The sequence below is a fragment of the Ictalurus punctatus genome, chromosome 12 (genome assembly GCF_001660625.3).
Source record: "Ictalurus punctatus breed USDA103 chromosome 12, Coco_2.0, whole genome shotgun sequence".
NCBI classification, from domain to species: Eukaryota; Metazoa; Chordata; class Actinopteri; order Siluriformes; family Ictaluridae; genus Ictalurus; species Ictalurus punctatus.
The window spans coordinates 12,362,711-12,384,491 of record NC_030427.2 but is presented as its reverse complement, the minus strand read 5'-3'; the positions used below and the strand labels follow the sequence as shown (position 1 = coordinate 12,384,491).

Here is a 21,781-nt window from a genome sequence, read left to right as displayed (position 1 = left end):
GCTGAGGGGGCGTGAGAGAGGGTGGGGGTGGGGTGGTTAGGATGCCTTTTGATAACCTCTCAGGTTCGACGCTGACAGTTAACAACTTCTGCTTTTTCTCTTGTGCAGGAGCAGAACACAACATCATGTTTATTATAGAAGAATTTGTTTCTGCTGTGTGTGATCAGTGAGGCCAAGGCTGTAGGAAGGTGTGTGTGTGTGTGTGTGTGTGTGTGTGTGTGTGTGTGTGTGTGTGTGTGTGTGTTTCACATAGCGGTGTAATTACTGTGTATCTGAAAGGGAGGACGTAATCTGGTGTCTGATTAGAGAACACGGAAAGGAAAAGGGAGAGAACTCTGCCTCATGCACGCAAAACACAATATCTCTCTCTCTCTCTCTCTCTCTCACACACACACACACACACACACACACACACACACACGCACGCATACACACTTTAGTTTTTATCTTTTTGAGTTACTGCCATGTTTTCACTCAGTTGGACTCTTTATATTTCACTCAATTATTCTATTTTCACTCATTTAGTCTCTCTTTGTGTCTCCCTAATTTTCTTTTAGTTTTCACTCCTTTAGTCTCTCTTTCAGTCTCTGCTGATGTTAGTCTTTTATTCTCTCTTTTAGTTTTCACTTGTTAAGTCTCTTAATGTTACTCCTTTGGTCTCTCTTTTAGTTTTCACTTCTTTAGTCTCTCTTTCAGTCTCTACTAATGTTACTCTTTTGTCCTCTCTTTTAGTTTTCACTCATTTAGTCTCTCTTTTAGTCTCTCATAATGTTACTCATTTAGTCTCTCTTAGTTTTGTTTAGTTATCATTTGTTTAGTATCTTGGTTTTCTCTCTTTGTTTTCTCTTTGATAGGCTTTTATTCTTCTTTATTTTTATGCTGTTTATCTCTTTAAGCTTTTCAATCATATCCCTGCTTTCTTCTTCTCCTTTATGTTCTTCTTCTTGTTGTCTTTGACTGATATTACATCAGTTACTAAGAATCCCCAAATTTTGTATTTGAGCCAGAGCTCTACAGTAACGTCTTCCTCGATACTACACATGACTGTTGATTGATCAAATTGCAGCTAAAGACAAAGACTCGGAGTAACTGGTGTATGTTTCAGTGTGGATCAGAGGAAAGCAGAAAGAGTGAAGAAGGTGAAATTCGAGATACATATCTTTGCGCGTGTGTGTGTGTCTGTGTGTGTGTGTGTGTGTGTGTGTGTGTGTGTGTGCACGCGGTGCAGGACTCAGGGTGGAGATTCCTGTTGACCTCAAATCTGGGTTAAATGCAAATGGAGAGGCTGAGTAGCAGACAGCGATAATTACCATCTTCCATCTGCGCGGCGGAGCAGAAGATAGCGTCAGAGAGATTTCTGCACTCTCTCCACTACACAACTACACTAATTACTGTTTGGATTCAATATGGCATTTTAGGAATCAGTGGTATTGGCATGTTTGGCTACTCCTCCGTCAAAGCCATTTTAAAAATAGTAGGGGAAAAAAAACCCATGTATCTTGCCTTTTGATAACCTTTTGTCATGTTGTTTTTTGTTTTTTTTCCAGGTCTCTGATAGAATTGTGTATCTTGTAAATGTCATCTTTGGTTGATATCTTTCTCTGGAAGCCTTAACAAAGGATTTTGAAAGATAACACTGGACACAAAATTAATCAATACCATCTCTCTCTCTCTCTCTCTCTCTCTCTCTCTCTCTCTCTCTCTCTTCTCTGGTGCTGTGTGGCTGCGCTTCATGTCTCTGCGCTGTTGCTGTTGCATCTGGAAGCAGGTAAGCCCAGTCTGATATTATCAATCCGAATGGAGTAACACACACACACACACACACACACACACACACACACACTTTTATCTCATGTCAAAGTGACTGAATTTACAGTGCACCTAGCACTCAGGCTACACGCTGAGTGCCGATGTTAGCTCACGTTAAAAGCATCAGTGACGGAGTGGCACAGGATACAACATGCAGAAGAAAGAATGCTTTCTTTTTTGATGCTCTTCATTATTGACTTACGTGCAGCTTACCTTGTAGTAACTGCTAATATCTAACACTAAGCTGCACTGGCATGTTTTAGCATTTAAATAGCTGCTAAACTACAACTTTTAGCTGATCAAGTGACAGGAAAAGGCATTAAAGGAATAGTTTGATGGGGGAAAAAAAGGATTTTCCCACTTACCCTAAATGTAGCTAATTAGCCAAGGCTAACATTATTTGGTTTTGCTCTTGAGCTATGAGGAGAGTTGGAAAAAAGGTACAGAAATCGAAATAAATCCTCTGGTAAAAAGCTGTACAGCTTCAAAATTCTTCACTCAGGTTTTAATAGAAAAGTACACACCCTTAAATTTACTTTACTTATTAAAGTAAAAGTATAAGAAACATTGACAAAATAATTAAACTACTCATTGATTTTAGTCACTAATGCTAAATTAGCGGCTTTTTCATCAAGGAATGGAGGAAAAAAAACAGTAGCTGTGGCTAACTAACAACAGCTTCTCTCTCAAATCTCTCAAATGTTAGCTAGCATGCAAATAACTCTGACCGTACAAATTTGCTGGATGCTAATATCGATTACAGTGTGGGATGTTAACTCTCATTCTTGCTGCCACATCAGGTCTATTGAGGAGAAAGTAAAGATTTTTCAAATGTATTACATGAAAGAAAGCTCAGATACTTAAAAACCAGACCTAAGTACAGTAACAAAGTAACTGCTATGATGCTAATCCAGCTAACAAGTACTAGAAGTCTCACTCAAACTGTTTTTTTTCCCCCTCAGACTGCATTTATTTCTTCAGTAATGTCACAAAGTCTTGTTGATGAAGATACAATGTGACTTTCTATAATCTATTTTCAGGTGAGATAGACTTTACTTGTTAGCCACATTACTTGTTAGCTACATTAGCCTTGTAGCTATATTGCTAAACTGAAAAGTTTTGCTAATTTTACTGATCCCCCCCTCTAATGTTTAATGGACAAGCACCCCAGTCATACACTGAGCAGTACCTCATGTGAATATAGTCATAGATCAAAAATAAATAAATAAATAAAAGTAACTTCAGCACTACACAACCATACCTGTCTGTCACTGCGCTCCATTTAGGAGCATGCTAATACCTCTTGGTTAATTGCTATTTATCGGAGCCTCTTTCTAGACCCCTGTACTTCCTCTCCTTTATCCTTTTGTGCTAAATAATACCTGCAAATAAGAATCTTTTCAGTCCGTACATGTGAGAGCCTCTCAGCTTTTCAGCCATCAAACTTTAATCGAGGCCTGCATTTCAGGATTTTTTCGTTTTGAATAAAAAACATTAAAAAAATTTAGATGCAAATTATCCTACATTATTCATGCCCTCAGCGCTCCTGGTAGATTTAAACATTTCCGAGGCCACCTTGATTCGAGTAATTACCTAGGCCCGGGCCGCTCCGTCATGAATAAGGTATTTCCTACAAGCGCGGGCAGCGCCTGATGAGCTTTTAAAGTGGCTTTACACTCGACTTGTGTATTGCTTCTCCTGCATGAGCGACTCCGACATGCGCGCCAATCCGTCTCAGGTGGCGAATTCTGGCAGAGCGCATGACTGAATGACAGCGAAAGAGCTCAAGACGAGGCCTCTTTTCTCTCCTCCCTCTCTCTCTTTGTAGCTCAACCGAGTCTCACTCTCTCCTTTATCCCTTTTAGTCTTCTTCTCTTTTCCAGTCGATACATTATGCCAGGACGTCTCTCTCATCTCTTTGCATCTCAGTTCCTTAATTCAGCTCATGGACTTCCTGTTTGTACCTGAAAGCCAAAAAAAATTTAGTGATCCTCAGGAGTAAACCAATAAATCTGCGTCTGTTTGTATTTCTTTTGTGACAGTGAAGGCCTGAACGTCTGCAGAGTGAGAGAGAGAGAGAGCTTTCTTTTTAATTGCTCTACATGGATTGTCACTGCAAGTATGTTGTCTGTATCCAAGTGCTCTCAAATTATTGACTGCCACCTATATGCATTGACATTTAGGATCAATTTTAATTTGCTTTGGGTTTCAGTTGTCTGATCTGGAGATGAGCCATTAGTGGGAGTTAGATTAAAACCAACTTTTTTGCTAAACTGTGATGAAGTGAATGCTTAAAACGTAGTGGCATAAACAAGTATTTACACCACAATACATTAAAATACAAAAAAAAAACCCAAAAAAACAAACATTCCCAGAAGCTTCGCAGCACAAAGATTGTTAAATGGTTGAGCGAACATCACAATGCAGAGTCTCTCTATGACAGTTAAGATCTTGCAGTTACAAAGATTAAGAATTTTGACAAAAAATAATACAGTGTGGCTAAAAATTCATAAAATCTCACAGCCTCCAGTTTAGCATCATTTCTCAAACATTTCTCCCTTACCTATAAACAATCCCTCCAGGATTTTGCATCTATGCGATTGCAGACATTAAAGCAAAATCAAGCAAACTCCACAATATTCGGAGGAGCTTGCAATTTTTCAAAATTATTGCAGACTTTCCACAGATTTGGGCCAAGAATGAAAAATGCATCCTGTATGGACGGTATAAAGACGTCAGTGATGTCATAATGTAAACGGTTGTATAAATACGGAAGAGTGTTGCTTCCACGCAAAAAATCAACATCCTGTTATTACAAAATATGATTCTGATCATTACAAGAAAACATCTTGCTATGATGAGAAAAATATCATAGCATAACGATAAACAAACGTCGTATTACGTTTAAATAGGTGTTATTACAAAATAAAATATCTCATTTCTGAGAAAGCATCACGGTATTACAAATAAGTATATCTTGGACTCGTGGAATCTGAGGTTTCAGTTTGTTATGCTTTGTAAACTACGTATATATATATATATATATATATATATATATATATATATATATATATATATATATATATACTTACACATATATTGCTATATGTCAATATTTCTATATTTCTTGTATTTTCTAATAATGAGACAACAAGATGCTTATCTCATACTGAGATGTTTACTACTACTACTAATAATATGCTTCTATGGTATTAATATGTTTTCACATACTAATGTATACGTATACTGTATCGTATTAATTAGATGTTTTCTAATAATAAAAATGAGATGCTTTTCTTGTAATAATGAAATGCTGATAGGGATTATAATGTGCATCTATACATAAAACAGCAGAGTAGGTCCAAAAAACAAATCAATTTGGTACTGAAACTGTAGGAACTGCAGCTATAATCATAAAGACTGTCTCGTGCTCATCCCAGGATACTTATTCACAATCTGCTCATACTGAATATCCTTTCAATGCACTTAGTACTGTTTGATTTTACAGTATAGAGTTGTGATTTATTTTATCACATGGAACAGTATGTGTTCGCTTTTGAGTCTAACGAAGGTTTCGTCCTCACCTCATGTCATCTGAAATTTTGTTAAAACGCTATAGAAGTAAAATAAAAATGAACTGAATATAATTCCGCTGAAAACTATTCATTTTAAAATGCCGCATTTTATTTTTTCCTGCAAATGACAAACAAAGTGCGAAAACGCTTCCAATGAAATTTCTGTTTGAGGAAGCAGCTCTTCGGGCTAGAAAATGGTGAAGGAAAAAAAATAAAAAATAGTTGACACTGCGGCTCGATCATCTTTACTACCCGGTGGAAGAATTAATATTTAAACATTCTAATAATGCAGGCTGCCTTGCATGCACTTTTAAGCAAAGCAACAATATTTTTCACCTGGGGTAACACAATGATTTTTCTCCCTGCTGAGCGTAATTTCCCTTTCTAATGCGCCCGTGAGGCTTCCACTCTATGGCAGCGCTGGCTCTCCAAAAACACACACTCCATTCTTTATCATTTCCTTTCACACACACACACACATACAAAACAAATTCATAGAGGTAAATATATTGAAATGAATGTCTCTGTCCATGAGGAAGGAATAGTTCAGGCCAGGGTATGCTTTTTTCTTTCTTTCCTTTTTTCTCCTGAACTCTTTCTCTCTCTCTCGAGACGGATGTAATGATTTGCCAAAATGGTACTGTGGAAAATAAAATGTTTTAGGGTTGTTGTTGTTGTTGTTTTCTTTTCTTTTTTTCTTTTTTTTTGCTGTTTGCTCATATCTGTGAAACGGCTCCGAAAGCAACGGGAGACTTGACGTTAAAAAAAGAAATAAAATAAAGCATCGACCCTGTTCCCGAGAACGCATCCTCATTCTTGTACACCTTAATGACATCTGTTTGCACTCTTTCAAACAGGTGTTTATGACGCGACCCTTCCAGATACACACACTCACTCACAGACTAGACATGAAAAATCAAGCGAGGAGCTTCCCCCGTGGAGCGATCTTAGCAAGAAGCATATCGTAGATCTGGGTGCCGTCAAAAGAAAATGCATTGCGGACGCCCGCAGCCGTCTTAATTGATCATGAAAATGAATTGCTGGCTTGCGTGGGCAAATTGAACCGTATAAATATGAGTGATGCTCATTTCCCTTTCCTCTTTTGTTTATGTGTTGCTGGAGAACTGGTAGCGATGAGAGGGAGGGTGTGTACACTTTGTATGTGTGTGTGTGTGTGTGTGTGTGTGTGTGTGTGTGTGTGTGTGTGTGTGTGTAACAATGTAATCAGGCTTAACATCGAACCATTGTGTACTTTTCCATCATGGAAGAATCGTTTTCTGAACCCCTAAATATTGGTTCTAGAATAGAGAACCGGTCATGGCAGAAGGTGATGGACGGTGGTGTCTTGTTGTTGCCATGAAGTTATTTGCATGACCATTGTTAAAATGGTGTGAGGAAGGCTTAAAAATAAAATACCACATGAATCAATGAATCGGTGAATCAGTGAATTGATTTTACTGCCAATTGCAGTAGTCTAGACAATAGCTACATTGCTAATTGCTAATGTTAGCAAAACTCCCCATGAGCAGATTTTACCCACTTAAGTAAAGAGTTAAAGGTTTAAAAATGAAATAAATAAATACAAATGAATGATTAACAACACCAAATGTTTTCAACTTCAGAATTTGGATCAGGAACCAACAACCAACAACCTCCATGTCAGGAGGTGAGGGAGGGTGGTTGCTTTGACAACCAAGCAACAACTCATTTGTATGACCGTTGGTACAATAAGATGCAAACAGTACAAGGAGGGTTTAAAAGTTAGATAACACAATATGAATCACTGAATCGGTGATTCACAAATTAACAACGTATGATGTAATATACTTCTTCGTCTTTATATTTTATGCCATGCATTACTTGATGGAAGTATTTAGCTCTTAGACTGCTGGCGACTTGTTCACTCACTTCAAGTCCTCTTAAAAGGTCGACTTTAACTCTATTTTTTTTAACCACATAGTCCAAGTGATTGAAAGACAGCAGCTGTTCCTCTTCATCTAAAGGTGAGAGAGACAGAGAGAGTGAGCAAGCCATTACCTAGCGCTTTAGCCTATTAGTCTAGCGCCGTGAGAGGGGCAGGGTGGTGTGTGTCTGCGCTCCTCGGGTCTTTGAAAAGAGATCGCTCATGTGAGAGACGCTCTGACACAGCAAGGGCAATGGCCTGAAGCTCATTTATGCCCTATGGGGTATAATGCTCATAGGGGCCGGCAGCTCCGCGCACACACACACACACACACACACACACACACACACACACACACACACACACACGCACACACACTCATGCACACAGATACCAAGGTGAAATCTGAGAAGATTTATAACAAGAAGGTAACAGTTTAAGGCCACTGAGCAGACATGAAATAAAACTTCACACACCGATACAGGGCAGAGGAAGGAGGCTGGGTAGAGGTGGAGGTCTGATCCACCCCGAGAGATTCTCCCATAATTCCAATCCATACTCAACATACTTCAAATATAAGTATTTCAAACTTAAAGGTGCAGTCAGCATTATTTTATCAAAAGATAGCTGTTTTGAAACTTCAAACAAATACAGTGACTTCCTTATGAGTTCCCTCTAAAAACCACACCCACTAAACTCATTCGCACCTAACTAAAGCTACCTCTTTGTCGTGATTTGCTGGATGTTGGTGGTCGACAGTATTAGCTTGTCCCACATTTACACTATGAGGTGCCACAGAGACCAAAGATTTTATTAAAGCTGATGGAATTTTAACCTGATGCAGTGGCAGCTGTAGTAAAGGCTACAGGCATAGGAAGTGAATCTTTTAATGTACATAAGAAGATAACAATAGATGAATTCCAGATGACATAGATAAATTAGCCACTGGCTCCAGTTGTTCCCAGTGCTTCGAGCTTGTGCACGTTTGTTCGTTTTGCCATGCTGCTTTGTTTTAATTCTCGTCCTTCCTTCACCCTGGTCTTGTCATTGGTTTGTTCTCCTAATGTGTTCACCTGTTCTGTGTTTAGCTCTGAATTGGTTTGTCTATTTATACCCTGCTATTTCAGTATCTCATTGTGAAGTCTAATGTGTATATTTTCTGCAATTTCAATAACGGACCTTTTCCTGTTTCCACATGATTGTCGACTTTGTTGGTTTGATACCTGTTCTTTGACCCAGACTAAAGACACCAGTTATATTCTTAAAGATCCCAAAATATCACAGCTCGATCAGTGAGCCTTGTGCTAAATCAACTCACTGCAATGCATCAGCTTGTCTGCCATGTGTGTGTGTGTGTGTGTGTGTGTGTGTGTGTGTGTGTGTGTGTGTGTGTTTGCTGAAACTAGAGTGGACTGCAGAGAATGAGGTCTAGACGGAGGGGGATTTACGCTGGGATTGGCCCAGATGACATTCAACTATTAGATAAAACTCATATCTAATTAAAGACTCAGACAACTGACAACAGCAGTCTTGTCATGAAGGAATCCTTCACAAGTGTCCCACACACACGCCACACATAGCACTATTAGCCGCAAGCACCTATCTGAAGATGAACCCTCTGAGATAAGGCTCTCTTTTGCCCTTCACTAGGTTGGCGAGAAAGTGAGAGAGAGAGAGAGAGAGAGAGAGAGAGAGAGAGAGAGAATATAAACTTCTAGTATGCGTGGGTACATTTTCCACAAGCTGTAACAGCAGTGGGCTGTCATTGTTCATTTCTTTGTGAAAAGTACAATAAAACAAAAAAACAAAACAAACTTAAAGGTGCAGTCAGTGATTTTGACAGAGGTTTAGCCAAAGCTAGCTGTTTTGAAACGCAAAAATCAAACAAATACAACCCCTCCCTTCCATGTTCCTTCCAGCGCAATGCCCATAAAACACTACCAGGCAAGTAGAGCGGCCTCTTTTTCCTGATTGGCTGGATGTTGCTGGTCCACATTGAGATATTTTATTAAATCAGGCAGAATGTAAGGAGAATAAAAAAAGCTAGTTTTGACTTCAAAGTCGTTAACGTATAGTTTTGGCAGTATAGTGTAGGTCCATGTGTTGTTGATTGTGAGAACTGCCATGAAGAAGTGTGCTATTTTTGCTCAGGCATTCGTGTGGACACCCTCACATGGTCCTCATCAGCAGGACTCATCACTGTGTCTCTCTTACAGCTGTAACAACATGCTGTCTCATTCTCACTCACCTTTAGCACGGGTCACACACACACACACACACACACACACACACACACACACACATACTGAGCTAATCCTGACTGAGTCAATTCTTATCACGTGACCACCAAAAGTCTGAATCAGAGATTACACACACACACACACACACACACACACACTCAGACACACACACACACACACACACACACACACACACAGAGAGAGACTCTGACTTGTACAATCCTAAAGCATTACACTGCTTTTGATTACACAACTCGCTCTTTATTAGATGTATGTGTGTGTGTGTGTGTGTTGAAGAACCCAGGAGTTCTGCATGACAAAAGCCGCATCTGTCCCTCCGCCTTTGTCCTGCGTCCGTGTCCTCCCTCTGTCCCAGCTGTCGTATTAACAGGGAGAGAGTAGAGCCTAGATCAGCACACTGCTCCGATATCTGATCCTGTTTTCACACACACACACACACACACACACACACACACACACACACACGTAGACACAATTAGACTGTTACCTCTTTGTCTCACTCAGCACATACTTGTACAACCCTCCCTTTCTGTCACTCTCATATGACCAACACGGTCCACACACACACACACACACACACACACACAGACCACAACCCTCCCATATCTATAGCAGATTTAAAAAAATATATATAGCTGAAAGCAGCGATGACGAGTCCAAGCACTATGGTGCCATCCCCACCCAGTAGGTGTATGAAAACAATGCATAATGAAGTGAGTGCTGTAGAATAAAACACCCAAATATACAAAGAAAAGAGTATTAAAGTTGCGTTACCATGTATAATGCATTATCACGGCAGCACTATTTAAGATATCAATACTCCTTTTGCAATTTTACAGCAGCCATGTCTCAACAATATTGTGCCCAATTTTGAAGTGATTTGTGTAAATATAAGAAGACTATTTTAAAGCCTATTTTAAGTGAAACACTTTCTGCTGCCAGTTGGTAGCGCTATGACCATGACACACAATAGTCACATCCATGTGATCAGCCCCCATGACCAAACATACAGCTCAAGTTTCATCTAAATCACTCACTGCATGCAGAAGATATGAGACACTTTCTGTTTCCGATTTATTGCCATAAATTTATTTCCCCGCGATGGCGAAACCATTTGAGATATCCTTTTGCATTTTGAATGTCATAATGTTTACCAAGTTTGGTGACAAATTACATGAATCCCCTAGGAGGAGTATTTAAAAGTTCACTCATATGGGTCGATGAGAACAATGTGTACTGAGTTTCTTACACATACATACAAGTATGTACGATTTATGCACCAAGGTTTTGTACCATGTAAAAGAAGGCACTACAGAGCCACCCCACCAAGCCTATGTGATACTCTTTGTGGGGGCCTAATGGCCAACAATTCTGACGTATGTGACGAATTTCATGAGTTTTTGAGCATTAAGGGCCCCAAAAACCTCTGAAACCTTGAAAAAAATAATAAAGGAGGGGTCCCCCTAGTTTTAAAGCGTGGTGCTAATATTGATTTTGGTAGACAGATGAGTGAGTGATTATATTGACTATATTCTAGACAACTTTGAACTTATTCAGGTAAAAATGGGAGTGCTATTCCAAAGTATGTAAAAGGAGCCACATTTCCTGCCGCAAGTTGATGGCAGTATGACTGTGCCCCGCAATAATCACATCCATGTGATCAGCCCACAATAACAAAAAAAAATCAAAATTTTGATTTAAATTACATAATGCACAGCAAAGATATGATCACTGTTGAAACTCTTTCTGCTGCCAGTTGGTGGCCCTATGACCGTGCCCCACATTAGTCGCATCTATGTGTTCAGCACACAATACCAAATATAAATCTCAATTTTGACCTAAATCAAAATGTAAACCAAAGATATAGGCTCTTCCTATATCTCATTTTTATGCCATAAGTTTATTGCATGGCAACACCGTTTGATATAACAAAAGTCAGTTCGCAGTTCAGCATCATCAATGTTGTAGCATAATGTTGGCCATGTTTGGTGCCTGTCACATAAATCCCCTAGGAGTATTTCAAAATCCAGAGCATGCCTTTTTTCAAACAAACAAAAATGACTGACTTCCTCTTGGGCGGAGCTAATATAAGCCAATGGGGAAAATGTCTGTCATGGTGAGAACAATGTCCCCATCTAAACTTGTGATAATCAGACAAACTGTGTGGCAACCACTACGATAAACTCATTTAGAAATGTTAGGGGGCGCTATGGAGTCCACTGCCCTCACCCAGGAAAAATGCCAAAGAATTATATAATATTGCCAGTTACCAAGTTTCAAGAGTTTTCGAGTATTTCAATGGCATGAAATATGCATTTGCAAACTAGGGGGTGCTGAGAGGCACGTTTATGCTGAATTGCAATAGCAAATCAAAAGATATCCTAAGACAAATGGTATGTGTAAACTTTCATAAGTTTTCAGCCATTATAAGCCCCTGAAAACACTGCGGGAAAATTTCAAAATCCTACATTCCATCCATCATGGCTGACTTTCTGTTGGGTGGAGTCAGATAAAACCATATGAACTTTGTCTTACGTGTTAAGATCAATAATCATACTAAAATCTTGTGTACCTCTGAGCATCTTCATCCCAACCATTGAGTCCATTTGGTGGCGCTGAGGAGCTCCTCAACCGCACCCAAGCCTGAACACTACATAATTTTTTGATTTTAACAGGTGATGTGTGTGCCAAGTTTCGTGAGTTTTCACGCATGACAAATGCCTAAAAACGAGTGAATGTGTTATAAATAAATAAATAAATAATAGCTGTGAAAAAACATTCCAAAAACAATAGAGCTTTAGCACCTCCGGTGCTCGGCCCTAATAATAATCCTTAGAGAAACACTAGGGTCCTGCGCACTTTCAGTGCCTGGGCCCTAAAAAGTCTTTGGATCTCCAGCTGTTTGGCCATGTTGATATCCAACAAACAAAATAGATACTACATCTGCAATACAGCTGTGTAGTGAGCATTGCAGCTCGGCACTGCACACTTGATTACTTGATCACTTGAGCCTTTAGTGGCTGAATTGTGGTTTGCACACACACACACACACACACACACACACACACACACACACACACACACATTCAAACAAACACATAGTCCTCTGCATTACTGAGGCCTGTTCCAGCAGTGTGTATGTGTGTGTTTGTTTTAAAGGAATATTTTGTTTAAAACATTTTTTTCCCCTAACAAACATCATCGATCAGCCAAAACACGTCTGGTTTTATAACCCTGCACCGGAGATACAAAGCTAATAGCCAGGACAACAAGTGTTGGATGTCAAGCTCACCCAAAATGTGTTACATGAATACCACCCCAATCACACACAGGGATATGCACAAATATTTACAATTTTTAATGTTCATTGATATTTACAAACAAGCAAAGACTTTGGGTGAGATGGACGCTCCATGTTAGGCTTCGTAGTTAACAAACTATTTATTTATTATAAACACACACACACACACACACACACACACACACACACACACACACACACTAGTGATTTAACCCTATCATGGTGGTTGAAATGGTTGATATTAGGTTACTAGAGTGTATGTATTTCAAAACAATTGCACATTTTAAACCTGTTTACGTGGCCATAAAAGTTCTAGTTGTTATTATAGAAAAAATGTTAATCGGTCCATACATTTGTTTTTGTGTGTGTTTGTTGTGGCCAAAATTACTTGATTTTGCTGTGGCTTTTTCCCAAATTTGCGAATCAACTTTTCTGTGCTTTATAATTATTTATTTTATTTTTTGCAGAAAACTACTTGAATGGTCGAAATCGCAGTTGCACAAAATTGTTTTGCACGTCTTTCACAGTGATGTCTGTTGGTAAATGAGACCTTTAAGCTGTACTCATGTTCGACGCACATGAATCAAAGAGGGCTTTGGCTGAATGTCTGTTCTGATGACATCACATGATGCATCTTGGCCCAAATCTGCGATAATTTAGAGAAAAAATTGCGAGCTCCCTTTGAATTAATTTGTCTATTTATACCCTGCTATTTCAGTACCTCATTACGAAGTATAACGTGTATATTTTCTGCAATTTCAGTAAGAAACCTTTTCCTGTTTCCACATGGTTGTTGACTTTGTCGGTTTGATACCTGTTCTTTTCGCAAAATCCTGAAATCCTGAAGGGTCTGTGTAATATAAATGATTGACAAAGCTACTATTATAGAAAATGAATCAGAACGTTTTGACCAATCAGAATTGAGAATTTGACAGTGCTGTGTTTTATTATATAACATTGGGTACTTAGGTTTATATGCATGTTGTCTTTGAAGGTCCATGTGCATGTACAGTATAGGCAGCTGTCCCTCTTTTCACTGACCTTGATAATTGTGACGGTAATTACAATAAGTGGTCATTATTCTTCAAGGTGCAGCACGTCATTATAGAAATCGATGTGTGTCACTATCAATTCGATCATATTCTGACAAACAGAATGCCCCAATGCACCCCCCAACCCCCGACCCCCACCCCCACATATACCGCTAATGAAACCCTGTTATTGTGATTGGATTCTCCAATGTCCTCTGCACTAATCAATATTAACAGCTTGTAAAAAAAAAAAAAAAAAAAAAAAAGAACTGCAGAGATTAGCCCGAGAGATACTTAAACAAAGTGCAGCCGCATTGAGCCGCATTGTTTTTGGCGTTCGCTGGGGTCGTTAGCATCTGCACTGAAGACTCTCAGGCTTCATAGTGGGAAGTTAGTCATCCTTCAACTGCTCACACACACACACACACACACACACACACACACACACACACACACACACTTTAAAGAGGGATCCACCTGTGCGTGTTTGTGTACAGTACGACGTGTCCCGGATGTGTGTGTCTCTGAGGATTGTTCACACACGCATGCAGTCACATGGCTCTGGGGGGCTTCAGGTCTCTGAGGTGTCTTGAACAAAGCACCTGCGCTCTGTCATAACGGCTCGGACCACCCCAAACTGCCAAGGCACTTCAAGTGTCTCGGCCTTGGCTGTGTTTTGAATCTATTAATAAAAAAAACAAGACAATTATTTGGCACTTGGTTTGATCTATGTGTCAATTCTGAAATTGCTTCTCCGGACAGAAGAGTTTTTAAGCTAAAACACCATTCTTCAGCTTCGAGAAAGTGAGTGAAATATCACTACAGAGAGAAAGGACTTTGAAGTTATTGTTTTGCATCTTGTAAATAATTTCTGCACAGGACATAGTTTTTTTTTTTTTTCTCCTAGAAAAATAAAACCATAGAAACACTGAATTTACACCAAGTGTGAAATCATTGTAGTAACAACCTGTATTAATAAGCAAAATTGCTAGTATCAACCTGCACATTACTATGCTACATGGCTAGTTAAGATAATTTTGCTAGTTCATGCTGCCATAAAAAAAATAATCAGTCCTTCCAGGATTTAGCGATTTTGCGATCACAGAAATGAATGTAAAATCATTGTAAACTCTGAGGATATTTAATTTTTTTTCATAATTACCACAGATTTTCCGCAGATTTGGGTCAAGTCATGTGATGTCATCACAAGCATCACAGTTCTCACTGAACAGGAGTACAGTTAAAAGGTCTCATTTACCAACAAATATCACATGCAAAGCAATTTTGTGCAGTTGCAATTTCGCCAATTCAAGTAGTCTTCCGCAAAAAATGCACAAAAAACGTTGCATCGCAAATTTTGAAAAAATCCGCAGTAAAATAAAACATTTTTGGCTTCAACAATAAAAAACAACAACTGCGAAATCCTGTACGGACTAAGTAATATCCGAAGCCATAATGAATGCCAGATGATCGGATTTCAAAGAATGTTTTTCATTTGGGGGGAGAAAGTTTTTTGAGAGACATGTCAGTGAAATTTTTGTTCAAGTTTAGAGAGGATTGCTTCAGCTTTGTTAGTTAGTTAGTAATCTAGCTATGTAGAGTGTCGAAATAGTAACATCGGAGATGTGGAGTCTGCAACAGAGTGCTGGATGTGGAAATTTGAAATGGTAGAGGTTAACATTGTTGCTATTAACATTTAGTCACTGAACACCAGGTAACATTAGCTCACATTACGAAAGCTAGCTATTACGACAAAGACTCGTCTTTGCTGGTTAACGGTCTTCGAGATGACGAGCACGATGGCATTGACGCAAAGTTGATAGATCATTTTGGACCCTGATCTGTTTGAGCAGAGTGCACAGACTGGCATTGTGGGTATCGTTACGTGATGAAAGAACTTTCAACTTTAAACTTTTAAAAACAGAGTATCATTAAAAATGAAATCTAAGACACCACTGAACATCACATGTTAATTATAAGTGTGGCTTTTTCCTTTAAAGAAATGTTCAGAAGATTATTATTATAAATACTCCTAACTTTGAAATAGTGTCAAATCTTACTTTACGTCTTCTTAAGGCGCCAATTTTACACCCTGTTCTTCCTTAATTTACGTGCAGGAAGTCACAACATGTAATGTATTGACAATACCTTTGTGGCTTTATTGTAGTACCTCAATATTGTGGTGTGCGTTAATTTATGGCTGAGGTCAACCCCAACAAGACACGGAATACATGGCATTAAGATGCCCCAGCACTCCCCCCCAGTCCTCCTCCTGCACTGGCACTGCCAGTTAAAACTGCCTCAAAACCTGCAATTACTTCACTGACCTTAATTGTTGCCGGGCAGGAAAATGTGTAATTAGCGCCCGTTAGGCAGACTGGCACACCTGCATCAGTGCGATGGCGTAAAAGACGCACGGCTGGTGCCTGTCAGACTGAGAGAGAGAGTGAGAGAGAAAGGGGTGATGATGAGGGAGGGAGGGAGGGGAGGGAGGAGAAGAAGAGGCATTCTTCGAAACATTTCTTTAGGGCTTAATGCAGGCTCTGTGCACTGAAATGGGCATTTACGCAGCCGCACAATAGAGACTACATTACCCCAACAGTGCTCCTATTATACCAGCTCATACCTTCTGCCCTACACACACACACACACACACTTTCTCGTGCATGCTCCTGCTCTGCACGTATTGTTAGCTTAGAATGGCAGCTCCGCGTCTCTCTCATTATTCACTGTATTAATACGGCAATGACTAGGTAATCACACCACATGGCATGTCAAAGGCGATGTTTGACATGCAAGCAACACACACACACACGTATACACAAATCTGCACAGCTAAGAGAAATTGATTTTGTAATATGGATAGATGGGGCTCTATTTAGCCAGGCTGAATCTTCTCTCTCTCGCCCACCCCCCCCACCACCACCCCCCCAACCCACACACACACACACACACACACACACACACACACATTGATGCACATGTACCTACCTGATAACCTTGCATGTTTAGATCAGTCTTTACAATAGGCAACACGCTCCCATTTTTCTGCTCAGCGGACAGAAATAGTGAGGGGGTGGGGGGGAGCAGTCAGAGACGCACATTCAGGTTCAGGCCTCACGTGTCACTTGAGTGCAGAATTTGACATTTTTTGCTTTCCATCATGTGACTTTTTTTCCCTTTCTTATACACTTCGGGGCTTTCTCAAGTTGAACAAACTGCCGAGGCAGGGATGGATGGAGTGATGGAGGGAAGGAGGGAGGGAGGGATGAGGGTTTGTGAGGGGGAAAAAAGAAGGGCGTCAGGCTCACCTGTCAGAACACGGCTTCGTTTGATGGCTTCACTCGTCCACTCGACTCCTACAGCTGTTCATGTAATTGACAGTTGCTGCGTGTGGAGCTCACTGAGCCGACATGCTTGTAGGTTTAAATGTCTGCCCTCTCTCGCTCTCACACACATGCTCACACACACACATAGTGCTCACACAGTGCTTATAGGTCTTGTTCAACCTTTTACTTTACCTTTTTTTTTTCTTTTAAAGATACATTAATTATAAATGGAGCTCTTAAACAGTCTGGACCCAGAGCTCATAGGCTAGCAGTCGTCCATGTTGGCAGATTTAAACCACACAAATCCCCACTCCCTGAGTCCTTTTTTTTTTTCCAGTTCAGCACCATTTTCCTGCCTGACGTGCTGTCATATCAGAAGGCGGAGAGAGACTGAGGAAGAAGGGGGAAAAAAATCAATTGGCAATTAAATGCTGCACCTTTCGAGGATGACAAAAGACGATTGGGTGTCGTGGGGGGGTGATGGGGTAACGAAGCCCTAATGACTATTCATAAGCGATTCGCAGCCCTCCCTTGCCGCTCCAGCCGAGTGGAGAGATGATGTGCCCCGCAGTCCCCTTCTGCCTGTCACTTCCTCTAACCTCGACTGGGCTCCTGACATCACCGCGCATTACCCAGTGGCCCCTGGGGCAGCGCTCAGGTCACACAGTCCTGCTCACACATCTGGCCCACTATAGGTGCCACCGCGGGACAAAACAGTGAAATCACTAAAGTGTAAATATGTGAAATTGACAGCAGTGGATACCTTTTTTTCCTTCTCTCTGTCTCTCTCTCTTTTTTTTTTTTTTTTTTGCAGTCATACTCTTGGTTTCTAAAAGGAGCTGCTTAGCCTGTGTGTGTGTGTGTGTGTGTGTGTGTGTGTGTGTGTGTGTGTGTGTGTGTGTGTGTGTGTGTGTGTGGGTGTATTTATGACCACGGGCAGAACAGGCAGTCAATAGGTAGATACTCAGTGATAGAGAGATGCTCTAAATCTACATGGCAGAAGGGGTTCAGACACACGGATGGATTGATGGAATAAAAGACTCCTCTGTGACCTTTTTCTCCCCCAGTGGCTACTTAAAGGATGAACTACATTGGAAGCATTTATTCATGGTCTGAAAGAAAAAGAAAACGCCCACTGAAATTCATGCCAGCCTCAATACTGAACCAATACTAACGTTTTCTTATGTAGCTATTCTGCATTACATGGTATTAGCTTATTTAATTAAAGGCTTATTTAGGCTTATGCAGCCCTTTTCACATGTCAGGCTACATATCCTTTTTCTGTGCAAACACATCATTATCAGGGCTATATCTGCGCAGCTCCACTCACCTTATCTAAGGTAAACAGTGCAACAGGCTCATTAGGGGCGACTTTCCAAGCAGTGTTTACACAGAGAGAAGCCAAGCAGAACCCGGCTTAATTTTACCTCACAAGGGTTTTGGAGTTCGCATCTAAAGCTGCAGGCAGCTGCTTGCCTTCCTGTTTAATTGGGCAGCGTTTTAACAGAAATGGAACCATTTCATGGGGTACGCATCATCTTCAAGACCTCATTTCAACCTCCTGAGAGGTGTTTGTATGATAACAATTGCTAGTTTCGTTCATTTTAGCTTACCTTGAACTGAACTAACAGCCTTTTTTTTGCGTTTTGCAGCTGACTAGCTAGCTAGCTAAAAAGGTAGCAAGTTAGACGTAGCATCTAGCAAGTTAGCAGTTAGCAAGATGAGGTTGTGTTATGCGAGAAGTTTTGGTAATCTATGTACACGAATACAGCTTCGCTATATATGTATTTATGACCACATATATATACAGTATGTATATATATATATATATATATATATATATATATATATATATATATATATATATATATATATATATATATATATTATATATATATATATGTATATATATAGAGAGGGGGGGGCTTTTGGAGCTGCTGAGACTAGTTGAAATGTTTGCTAAATGAATACAGTGACTGAGGAATTGAATATGTTGTGTAGCAGGCTAGTTAAGTGATTTGTCAAATTAAGGCTAACAGATCCTTCAGTCATGTAGCATACACACACACAGTGCTTACAAGGTGGGTGTGGATTCTGGCCAAAATTATAATTATGCTCATTAATCTCCATCGATCAGCTGCTTAGCGCATGAATCAGATGGAGATATAATGAGAATGAAATATATACTGAGGATATGCATCTTAGTCAGTTAGTAGGTACAACGCCCAGTATTCTGAACTCTAAGAAAAGCCTTCAACTCTCCCACCATGTCTGCTTTTAAATCAAGGGAAACTCGAAAGAATGAAATACTTTCGGTCCAGCTTTGATTCCTCCCCGGGGTCAGGATTAATTCTGAGCCTTTTATTTGTCAGCCAGCCTATAAATCGCTTTCGAGATCCTTAAAAGTCCTGCCCTTGTTTCCTCTCTTTCTCTCAGTCGTGAGGTGTCAGCGCTGTCAGTCGAGCCCATACACTGAGAAAAAGAATATCAGGATGAGAGCGGGGTTAGCGTGAGGCTAACGGCCACTGATCCACTAATAGAGGGATAGAAAAGGTGACGATCAGTACTTACTGAAGTCGTTACTGTGACTGCCCTTGCCCCTTGCACTTCCCCCTTCTGTAGTGCAGTGTGTTAGCGCAGGGACTCCATAGACTCGGCAAGGAACCGAGAGCAAAGAGTGTGTGTGTGTGTGTGTGTTTTAACAATGACTCGTTTCTTTATCGAGGTGGAATAGTACTTGGCAAAGCAAATCTGTAGAGCAAATTTAACCTCATCACTACTTGCCTGGTACAGCCATATTTATCTGGACATGTAATAATAAGGGTGAAGGATTTAAAACAGGCCGGTGCCCTAGACAGGGTTGAACCGAGCTGAAAGACTGAAAGAAAATACAAAGATATTAAATCAAATAAATGAAATGAGTAAATGAACAGATAAACAAACAAATAAACAAATAATTAAATGACTGAATACATTAATGAATGAATAGATAGATAAATATGTAAGTAAATAAGTAATTATTTACTTAAGTAAATATTTACTTATTTGCTTGTTTTTTGTACTTTATTTTATTAAAATGGGGAGCGAATTTGTGAATAAATATGTATATATTTGTCAAATTAATTGATAAGTTTATTTAAATGGTGCACACGCAAACAAACAAACAAACAAATAAATAAATAAAGTATAATTTGGGCTACAAGTCTCTTGTGTATTTATTCCGTCGCTCACATTCCATGTATCTCATAAAATATATAAGATGTGATGGAAATGAGGTCACTTTCTAGATCATATCATGCAGCAGAGCTGGTCTTCCCTAATTTATTTATTTATTTTTACATAAAAAAAAGCCTATTATGAATATTTCTTTTTACAACAAAGACCTCAGGAGATGATTAGATCAGCGTACCTGGAATTCTGACCAGAATTATTATTATTTTGTTTTTTTAATGTGATTCTGTGTCAAAGTCCTCTTACATTGTCTTCAAACAATGGTTGAAATGTCAGTATGGGGAATACTGCTACCATAAATCAGCAAAAGGAAATTAATAAATAATAATAATAATAATAATAATAATAATAATAATAATAATAATAATAATGATAATAATTCTCTGAAAGAAATCTCTCAGAATGAACTTTGATGCTGTACCCTTTCCACCCTGTAGATGATGATGATGATGATGATGATGATGACAAGCATCTAATCTTTAATTACAGACCCGGAATATAAAAGATTTGAAGTCACCATGCTGAAATATTCATAATGCTGACTGTATTTATGAGCTTTGCCCCACACTAGCTACTGTACTGTAACAGTGTACTCACTTACCCCCACCTTCCCCTACTGACCCCCCACCCCCCACCCCTTCCTTCAAGGCTAGATCGTCTGTCTTTGTGCAGGAGGAGGTTAATGTTTCACGTTGCCTTTTTCTGCTGTTCGCTTTTTGTGTATAGAGAGCTATGAAGAGGTACGTTCGTGTGCGAGAGTGCGTGCTACGAGTGTTTTGCGAGAGAGCGGAGCACTTGAGGAGTGCGTTCAAGAGAGCGTCGCGTGTGATACACAGCCTCTTGCGTGGTGCTTGAGGGCTATCTTAGTGTCTCCGGAGCTGATAAAGCAGCAAACCATTGTGTTCAGCGAGGTGTCATCATCAGGCTCTGTGTGTCTCAGTGTGTATTTTCTTCTTTCATTTTTGTTTCTCCCAAAAATGCCTGCCATTGTCCTCCCTGAGTGAAAAATGCAAGGGAGAAATCAAGAATCAAGAGAAGAGGCAAGGGAGACTCTCCTTATGGGAGTGTAATTAGAAATCATGCACCAATCTCTCTTCGCCCCCTCTCTCTCCCTCTCTCTCACACACACTTTCTCTCTCTCTCTTTCTCTCTCTCTCGTTCTTGACAGCTGATAAAAAGCTAGTTAGTCTTAATGAATGCAGGTTTGAATGGGATGCAGAGCACAAGAAAGGAAGCCACCTCGGCCGAGCGGCTTCACACGAACGCTCAACTGCATAAGCTTATTTGCCTCTTCCCCAATTACACGTCAAAGGAATTCCTTAGAATACAAAATATACATGC

At 39.9% G+C, this 21,781-nt stretch overlaps 1 protein-coding gene across 4 annotated transcripts in view; it reads left to right on the top strand.

The window, feature by feature from the left end:
* Positions 1 to 21,781, top strand: part of zeb2b (zinc finger E-box binding homeobox 2b) — an 86,395-nt gene that overhangs the window by 23,612 nt on the left and 41,002 nt on the right. The window contains exon 1 of one of the 4 annotated variants that reach the window (XM_053684063.1): positions 1,832 to 3,928. The exons of the other annotated variants lie outside the window; for them this stretch is intronic. Coding sequence (XP_053540038.1) covers position 3,928 — 1 coding nt within the window. The 5' untranslated portion in view covers positions 1,832 to 3,927. Of the gene's footprint in view, positions 1 to 1,831; positions 3,929 to 21,781 lie in introns of those variants that run through there. 4 annotated transcript variants of the gene reach the window in all.